Source organism: Euprymna scolopes, chromosome 40, assembly GCF_053919585.1.
Source record: "Euprymna scolopes isolate OS-2025 chromosome 40, ASM5391958v1, whole genome shotgun sequence".
Taxonomy (NCBI): Eukaryota; Metazoa; Mollusca; class Cephalopoda; order Sepiida; family Sepiolidae; genus Euprymna; species Euprymna scolopes.
The window spans coordinates 66,988,540-66,998,925 of NC_136521.1; the positions used below are offsets into that span (position 1 = coordinate 66,988,540).

Genomic DNA, 10,386 nt, shown 5'->3' on the forward strand with positions numbered 1-10,386 from the left:
AAAAAAAATTAAATATGAACACTAATAATATTTGAAAAAAAAAGAAAAAAATTAAATATGAACACTAATAATATTTGAAAAAAAAAGAAAAAAAAATTAAATATGAACACTAATAATATTTGAAAAAAAAAAAAAAATTAAATATGAACACTAATAATATTTGAAAAAAAAAAAGAAAAAAAAAATTAAATATGAACACTAATAATATTTGAAAAAGAAAAATAAAAAAAAAATTAAATATGAACACTAATAATATTTGAAAAAGAAAAATAAAAAAAAAATTAAATATGAACACTAATAATATTTGAAAAAAAAAAATAAAAAAAAAATTAAATATGAACACTAATAATATTTGAAAAAAAAAAGAAAAAAAAATTAAATATGAACACTAATAATATTTGAAAAAAAAAAAGAAAAAAAAATTAAATATGAACACTAATAATATTTGAAAAAAAAAAATAAAAAAAAAATTAAATATGAACACTAATAATATTTGAAAAAAAAAAGAAAAAAAAATTAAATATGAACACTAATAATATTTGAAAAAAAAAAAGAAAAAAAAAATTAAATATGAACACTAATAATATTTGAAAAAAAAAAATTAAATATGAACACTAATAATATTTAAAAAGAAAAAAAGAAAAAAAAATTAAATATGAACACTAATAATATTTAAAAAGAAAAAAAGAAAAAAAAATTAAATATGAACACTAATAATATTTGAAAAAAAAAAAAAAGAAAAAAAAATTAAATATGAACACTAATAATATTTGTAAAAAAATTATGCTTATACTGAACCTGACCCAACTTCCTTACAGTAAACAGCCGGAAGTAGCCAGTTAGCAATTAGCTGTCAGCAGATGACAAGTTTCAATGAAATCATAAAAGTCATTGAAACAAAAATTGTTCTTTTTTTTTTTTTATTTGTTGATCAAACATGAACTACTGCGTGAAATAAAAAAGAGGCATCGTAAAAATTTAATGAAGTCAAGTATCAAGAGAAACACATTTCAAGTAAAAAAGTGACTACTTGGCCTTTTGGTCAAGATCAAAGTGTAGTATCTGTTCTTCAGATGCTGCACTTCTATTTCTTGTTCTCTTTCGGTGGAGGAGAAATCCTTCACGACTGAGACAATTTTTATTTTTGTACCTTTTCTCCACGTTAAAAAACGACCCTGGTGTCTAACTCTGTCCCGTGGGGAGGCATAGTAAATAGGTACTATAAAAAAACAAAACAATGAAAATTTAAATTTATGCATAACAAAAGCATTGGTGCGCATCGTGTCACATCTAAAAAATTGGACGACAACAACAGCAGCCAGAACAATTAGATGTCAATAGCAACAACAAAACACAAAAATCATTAACGTTTGTTTTTAATATTTTCACAAATTGCAGACTTCTTATTCATTGAGATATTATGAAATGGAACACGTACATCAAGTCTGTTGCCAAGGTTGCTGGAAAGATGGTGGGTTCCTTCTACTGTTCCAAAGATATCTCACTACTGATGCAATTCTCTATCTATATAAAAGCCAAGTACGTCCAAGGATGGAATACTGCTGCCATATCTGGGCAGTAGCTGCTAAAAATAGCCTATCCTGCCTTGACAGAGTACAAAATAGACTTCGTGGCTTAGTGGGGGATGCCCATTTCTCTTCCCTGCAACCTCTCTCCCACAGAAGAGACATTGCGAGCCTCTCTTTGTTTTACCGTTATTTCCATGGCAAGTACTCATCTGAGCTCCAATCTCTGGTCCCTTCTCGCCAATCTTTTACGAAAAACACCCGTCTAGCTGAAGCCACTGTCAAAAATTTTCCCCACTCTCTATCTGTGCCTAAATCAAAACGTACATTCCATGAACACAGCTTCTTTCTCAGAACAGCATGCCAGTGGAACTCTGTTCCGTCTGCCTGTTTCCCACCTGACTACAACTTGGATGTCTTCAAGTCCAACGTAAACAAGTTTCTGATGGGCCGCCCCCTTAAGTAGACGCTTTATGAAATCTCAACACTATTAACGTATAATGTACTGTACATGCAATAACCCTTATCCCTGAGTGGCTTCCGGGCCTTGATAAGTGCTGACCTCCTTGTAAAAAAAAAAAAAAATTATTAGATTGGAGAGTTCTTATTCAAGGGAGATAATTCATGCAATATCTTTATATCTAATTTATAAAACTCACTATGTGTCTGTGTGTCTCCATATTTTCAAACTTTATCTCTTCTGAAACTAAAAGTCGCAGAGTGGCGTTAGGGACCTCAAATGATTGGATTTTTTATGGACCATTCTTTTAAGGGTCTTTAGTTGGTTAAAATAGTTTTTAAGGGGTCAAAATTGAAAAAAAATCGTTATACATTCATCTTAGTTTATTTTTAATCAGTTCATATACGCGTCACGTTGGTACAGTGGTAACGTCACCAGCTTTGAATGCTACAGTTTTGCTTTCGGTTTCGATTCTAGCTGATGGCATCCAAACATTTTTTTTTTACTTTTGAAATCATGACTCTATAATAAAATATACGAAATGTGGACAAATCAAAATATCATATTTAAGCGTGTTTTACGGTCGGGCTACGCCGGGCGTCTCCCCCCCCCCACCACCGCTAGTAAAGATATGCAATACCTTATTATTAGGTAAGTGCATTAATGGCGAAAAACTGATAGAGGACATAGTTTTGAAAGCCGGTTTTTCATAATTATTTGTAGGTTTCTTTTTGATTGTATTTGAAAAATTAAAGCCTAAAGTTAATTTCCAAAAGGAAATAAGTATTTATACACGTGAAAAAAAAAAAGTTATAAGAAAAAAATTTTTCGCAGCGAAAATCGGAAACTGACAAGTTCAGCCAAATTTTTAAGTTAAATAATTTCATTGTAAAAATCATTCGAAATGTAAATAGTAGTTTTCTTAGACTATTTAGAATATAATTAGTAAAATAAAATCCTAAGATATTGAATTAAATAAAAAAAAAACACATCTTGTTTGTACAAAAAATAGCTCAATTAACCCCAAAAGCGAGAGATTCTGGCTTCACACAATCAAAACTTGTCTAGCATGAATTCCACAAAAGCCAAAAATTTCAGAAAGTGAGAAGGTTATCTGAAAATGACGTCGGGTGGTTGAAGGGAGGGAAGAGGTACAAAATCAACTGTCCCCTCCCCCAGCAGTGCATCCGTACGTTCCTATCGTGAACGTTTGCATGATTTTTACCATTTTTTAATTTAATTATTTTGTGTGTTCCCGCTTTTAAAGTTAAATTTTTTTTTATCTTCCAAAGTTATATAAAAATTATGTTGCACTGAAAATTACACGTTCATTTATGCAATGAAAAATATCAGAATCTTACATATAAATATTACGCTTAAAATGTAATCGAAAAAAAGTAGTTACCTCCCTTTGTTCAAACTAATTATATCGACCACTTCTCCTTTCTGAAAGCCCTATTTTGATTGGCTAGGATGAAGCTCCTTGGCCAATCAACAAACATTTAATATAAGCAGAATTCTGGAAAAACAGATTCGCCCTCCTTTTGAATCAATCGTCGGCCTATAGACAACTATGGAAAATCTCTCCTAAATTTGCCGCCGAATTTTGATTGAACTTTTTCAGGGAGCCGTCCAAGACTTTTGGACGATAAAGAACTTTTTATTGGACTTCTAAAGTCGCAAACACAATTAGTTTTGCAAGAACCTTTTCTTTGTAATATTTTCAATTTAATATACATAATTTTCTCCAATTCTTGTGTGAGTTCAGCAATCTTTATTTCTGTATTTCCCACTTCCTACTTCAACAAGATACCAGCTCCCGGCAATCGCCATAAATGTAATTGAAAAAAAAGAGGAAATATTTTTTGCAATTATATTTTTTTGTGTGAAAATATTTAAACAATGCTTAATTCAATGATAATATCGTTAGTTCGAGAAATGAATTTTTCTCCGAGTTATACCGATTTCGTTAATATGGACTTTAGGGTTTTTTTTTTTTTCGCAATGTTACTGAAAAAAACTTATTTTTTTTTATTGTTACAATTTACAATGCTTTATTTTCAAAAAAGAGCAAAAGAAAAATTTATTCATTTTTTTTTTAATACTTTTTTTCCAGCCAAGTCAGCGTTTGCAGAACGCTGAGCAGTTTATTGTGTTTTAAGTTTGTTTATCTGCTGACGACCCGGGACATTTGATTTGCGCCACGTGATACATAACAAGAAATATCACTTTACAGTAGATTTAACGCCCTTTTCTCCACGTGGTGATTAATTTAATAATAACCCATAATATGAATTAACCACGTTTTAAAGCTTAACCAACGCAAGCTTAATAAAACATAAATGATTCCGTCTGCCTGCTTCCCTCCGGACTACAACTTGGATGTCTTCAAGTCTAATGTTAACAAATTCCTAATGAACCGCCCCCCTAATTAAACACTTCATCAAATCTCCTCACTAACGTAATGTACTTGCAATAACCCTTATCCCTGAGTGGCTTCCGGGCCTTGATAAGTGGTGATCACTGTGTAAAAAAAAAAAAAAAAAAAAAAAAAAAAAAATGATGGATAGGTTTGGTTTTTAAATATTTAGTTTAAAACTTAAGCAATAATAACAAGAAACAATAGTTAATTTTTTTTTTTTTTCCATTTAAAACTTATGTGTTTGTTTCTTATTTCTTTTACTTTTTTGTTGTTTAATTAAACAAAATAATACATTTTCACTACAATTCAAATAAAATAATAAGTTTATTATGTTCCGTGATCATTATTAGATAAATACTGAACATTTCATTAGAATTGATTAATTTCCTTATTTTTAGTGATTTTTGAAGTAAAGGGAAGGGTCAAAATGTTTATACATTTTGACTATTAACTATTTCTTTTGCTCGTACCTATATTTCATTTTTTTTTTATTTACTTTTTTTTCTTTGTAGGATTTCTCTTTCCTGCAACCTCTCTCCCACGTTATTTCCATGGCAAGTGCTCGTCTGAGCTCCAATCTCTGGTCCCCCCTCACCAATCTTTTACGAAAAACACCCGTCTAGCTGAAGCCACTGTCAAAAATTTTCCCCACTCTCTATCTGTGCCTAAATCAAAACGTACATTCCATGAACACAGCTTCTTTCTCAGAACAGCACGCCAGTGGAACTCTGTTCCGTCTACCTCTTTCCCACCTGACTACAACTTTTGTTTAAACAAAATAATACATTTTTTTTTTATTTTACTTTTTTTTTCTTTGTAGGATTTCAAATCTAAGCGAATATTTACGACTACAAGATCATTGTTTCTGATTACAAAAAAAAAAAAAACTGACGTTACCTTGAATATGAAGGAGGCCCAGAGCTGTAAGGGGCACTAAAAAAAGAAAAAAAAATAATCAAGAAATATACATGAAACATTTACATTAAAATTTTGCAACTAATCTTTTACATAAATCATATTTTTATGCACACACACACACACACACACACACACACACACACACACACACACACACACACACACACACACACACACATATTACTGGAGATCTATATCTCCACATATATGTATATATGTAGGTGTATATATATATATATACATATATATATATATATATATATATTATTTTATTTTATATATATATGCATATATGCCTATATATATGAGTATGTATGTGTGTATATGTGTGTATGTCTGCATATAGATGCATGTATGTCTGCATATACATTGTTTATATATATGCGTATGTGCGTATGTGTCTGTATATGGATGTATAGAAATGTACATATGTATGTGTATGTATGTATGCGTATTTGCGCGTGCGTTAGCGTATGTATTAATCCTTAACTACCTAAAAGCAACTCATTGTCAACTGAAATGAACAAGTCAACTTATAGCGACTACGAAAATTCTAAATGGAACCTTTTACTTGTCAAACACATATGACACCTACACAAACCCGTTCTCTCTCTCCCTCCCTCTCTTTCTCTCTCTCTCTCTCTCTCTCTCTCTCTCTCTCTCATCTACTTCATATACCTGGCTAAACAAGCAAAAAGCAGTCAAAAGTTTAAAACCTAAAAATAGAAACTCCCCCTCCTCCCCTTACCCCCTCTTTCTTTTTTCTTTACCATCCTCTCTCCACCCTCCCTCCCTATATCCATATATCTCCACCCATGCCTACCTGAATCTGCTACCCCCACACACACACTACAATCTAATGTATTTTTAACCTTCAAAACTGAAATATTAATCCATGAACTTTCAATGCATGGCTTGTCTCTTTTCTATCTTTGCTATATCTTGTATATTCTATTTGGCTGGGGTTGTCTTATATAAAAATATTTCCTTCTAACAGTAGCAGTTCTGGGGAAGAAATTATTAGAGAAGAAAGCTTTCTTACATCTAGGGATCTCTACTGTGAAGGGGTGGGATTTAGCTGCTTATCGGGTTTGTCGGGGGTATTTACGTTGAAGTGCTTGTAGTTCATGAAAGCATTCACTATTAAAATACTTGGAGAACAGGCAGAGGGATACAACATTTCATCGATGGGACAAAGGCTGAAGCCTAGATTGCAGGGATCTCTACTGTGAAGGGGTGGGATTTTGCTACTTGCCGTGTTTGTCAGGGTACTTACGTCGAGGGGGCACAAGTGCTTACAGTTCATCAGAGCATTCACCATTGAAATACTCGTAGAACAGGCAGAGGGATGCAACATTTCGCCGATGGGACAGAGGCTAAAGCTTAGATGACAGTTCAGGACCAATCAGGTTGGCGACTCTCTTTTGAGCCCTATCTAGATGAGAGACTAGTAGTAGATGCACCAGCCCAAATGTGACAACAATACTCCATACATGGGCTACTGGTAGTCTTATAGAGGTGCAGGATACTTTCAGGCATAAGTAACTTTCTAGCACGATAGAGAGAGCCCACCTTCTTTGCAGTGGCTCTGGCAATGCTCTCAATGTTTCTGTTCCAACTCGTTCCCTGTGAACGTTAGATCGAGGAGTTTAAGTACTTTCAGGTAATGTGTTTTTGTCTATTGCTATTGGTGGTAGAGAAGGTTTCTTGTAATTATTGAAGGAAACAAGTTTAGTCTTGGCAGCATTAAATGTGACCATCTATTTTTGTCCCCCATTCCACTACAGATTGGAGGTCATCCTCTAGTGTTTCTGCCATTTCTTTAGATATGTGTTCATTTGTTTTTCCCTGGTGCCTGTTATAGAGCGTAGTGTCATCAGCCTGCCCAGAACTAGCATTATACTGCAATCAATAAGGACCAGGTCATTACAGGAATAGTCTAATCTCGGTTGATTTTTGCCCCCCCCCCATGGTTAAAAAAATTTCGCATGTTTGAAAGCATAATAAAACATTTGTTTAAACATATTAACAAATGAAAAAATAAAATGAAATCGATTACCTTAAAAAAGATGTCTGATTTAATTGACTGTGAAAAAAATGGTTAAAAAAGGAAATTAAAAAATGGTTAAAAAAGGAAATTAAAAAAATGGTTAAAAAAAGGAAATTAAAAAAATGATTAAAAAAGGAAAAAAAAAAATGGTTAAAAAAGGAAATTTAAAAAAATGGTTAAAAAGGAAATTAAAAAATTGATTAAAAAGGAAATTAAAAAAATGATTAAAAAAGGAAATTAAAAAAATGGTTAAAAAAGGAAATTTAAAAAAATGGTTAAAAAGGAAATTAAAAAATTGATTAAAAAGGGAAATTAAAAAATGGTTAAAATAGGAAATTAAAAGAATGATTAAAAAAATAAAATAAAATAAAAACTAAACGTGGTAAAAAAAGGGAAAAAAAATGTATAAAAATGTATTTTTAATAAAAAAAAATAAATATACCAAAATGAAATTCAAATGAAAATAATTGTAACAAACGAAAAAAAATAATTCAGAAAAACAGAAAAAGAAAAATTTGTGGGATTTTCAGAAAAGGTCGATTGAGAAAATAATGAAAAAAAAATTAAAAGAACTTTAAATAATTGTAGAAGTTAATATATCTATCTTAGCATACTAATATCTATCGGTAAATATATTACAGTTTGTTCATCTATCTATCCATCTATCTATCTAACTATCTATCTATCTATCTATCTATCTATCATATCTAATGTGTGTGTGTGTGTGTGTGTGTGTGTGTGTGTGTGTGTGTGTGTGTGTGCATACATACAAAACAAAAACTATGTTCGACTGAGTTCTAATTTCTGGTTTCTCCTTGAAAGACATTCACGGCAAGAACTCGTTTTTTCTACTACAGTTTAAAAGCACTTTTCTTTCTTCCTTCTCTCTCTCTATATATATACATAACACCAAAAGATGGAGGAAGTAAGGAAGCATGGCTGTGGAAATCTTTTTACCCGAATACGATGTCCAGCATGTTAAAAATATATCATTTGTTGTAAAAATCTAATGGATAAACATCTGAAGAAGTTGGTGAGGACAGGATATTTTTACGGAAACATAAATCGTAAAATTGCTAACTCATTAATGAAACAGCTGTAAAGGAAAAAATCCAGGAAATAAACGAAGGTTATAAAAAAGAAAACGTGAGTCTTTGAATTTTCAACAAAATTTTGCACTATATATATATATCTATATATCTATAAAAGTGAATGTGTCTGTCTGTCTGTCTGTCTGTGTGTCTGTGTGTCTGTCTGTCTGTGTACATTTCCCTACGCAATAACTCTGTCAATTTTTAGTCTATAGACTCGAAATTTGAAATACAGGGTACTGAGATTTGGGAAAATCGATGTGACGGGTGTCAGCCAGAAATTTGGCTGTTAAGGGGTCAAATTTCAACGATTTGACCTTTAAGAACTCTACCAAACTCCTCCGACAATTTTGGGTCTAGACACTTGAAATTTTAGATATAGGTTCCTTGAACCTGGATCTAACTTAATAAAGTGATTTGAGCCCGAAACTATAAATTTTAAGGGGTCATAATAGGGGTCAAAGTTTTAAAAAATTAACCATTTTTTTTGTTTTTTTGCTTTTTTTGCACAGCATACACCTCCAAACACCCGAGCAACGCCGGACACCCCTGCTAGTATATATATATATATATATATATTATTAAAAACCGTGCGTAGAATTGTTGAGATCTCGTGGTCTGGTGGTAAAATATCAAGTTACGTATCGAGCGGTGGTGAGTTCGGGTTTCAATAAGTTTAGCTATACTGACGAGAAGTGAAACATATGCACATATTTCATGGGTTTGTATGGTAATAATCCGAAAATTAGAAAAACAAAACAAAAAAAACTAAAAACAATTCGATAAATAAATATTCAAAAATTTCAAAGAATCTGAATCGAAATGAATAATTGTATTGGAATCGTCCCATCACTAGAAACAACTCAATTTAAACTACCGAGATCAAAACAAGCCGTGTAATGGCTACGATTTATTATTTTAATTGCAAAAATTGTAAATAAATGATTTTCTTTATATAAAGGACTACTTCATCAACTTATATGATTTTTGGAATATGACGTTTTCCTTCTGTGAGAGGTACATACACCGTAAATATTTTTTGTGTATTTTGTTTTTTTAATAGGTAAAATTTTGGGTAACAAGCAAAATACATATTTTGATACTGTGTGCTTCTCGGGTGATATTTTCATGTGTTCGTGAACCCTTAATCGGGGTGCAGGGATAAGAGTGCAACATTAACAATGAATTGTTTATGTTTTTTTTATATCATTACCTTAAGAACAAGGGTGGATTGGGTCTTGTTGACCTGTGAGAAGAAATCATCGTATTGTATGGATTAGAATTTAAAGCAAAATTATTTTCAGTTAAATTTTATTCGTCATTTTTATTTGTTTATAACTGTTTTACAAAACATGAAATAATTATTTAAAGATTTGAATATTGCGCTTGATTTGAATTTGGAATTTGATTCCCATTAGAATTGATCTGTGCTATATATTCTATCCCTAAAAGCAGTCAAGCTATGCTGAAGAGAGGTAGGACCTCGAAACATGCATGTCAGTAGATTACTGTTTAAAAAATAATGAATAAATAAATAAATAAATAGAAAATATTTTTTGTTTACGCACAAATAAAATAAGGGCGATTTCCTAAAAGAAAAAGAAAAAAGATCTTCAAGGTGAAGACGCTAGTTGACCGTATTATCGTTTCAAAAATCAGCAACAAATTTATAGAAGTTTATAATCGATAAAAATAAACAGTAAAATTATTATTCATAGCGTAATCGATTACACGCCTGACTATAATATATATGGTCCGGGGTTCGATCCCTAGAAACAGTTTAGCTACGCTGAAGAGAGGAAGGACCTCGAGACATGCATGTCCGTAGATTACTGTTTTAAAAAATAATAAGTAAATAAATAAATATATATGTGTGTGTGTGTGTGTGCGCGTGTGCGTGTGTGTGTGTATGTGTGCGT

The 10,386-nt window shown here is 31.5% G+C and overlaps 1 protein-coding gene across 6 annotated transcripts in view; it reads right to left on the reverse strand.

Moving 5' to 3' along the window:
• Positions 1-10,386, reverse strand: part of LOC145265597 (uncharacterized) — a 70,064-nt gene that overhangs the window by 22,587 nt on the left and 37,091 nt on the right. For 2 of the 6 annotated variants that reach the window (XM_080121605.1, XM_080121603.1), the window contains exons 4-5: positions 9,681-9,713; positions 5,306-5,341 (exon numbers count right to left, since the gene is read on the reverse strand). The exons of 2 other annotated variants lie outside the window; for them this stretch is intronic. In XM_080121605.1, coding sequence (XP_079977731.1) covers positions 5,306-5,341; positions 9,681-9,713 — 69 coding nt within the window. The remainder of the gene's footprint in view (positions 1-5,305; positions 5,342-9,680; positions 9,714-10,386) is intronic. 2 more of the 6 variants (XM_080121607.1, XM_080121604.1) reach the window with 1 other exon arrangement.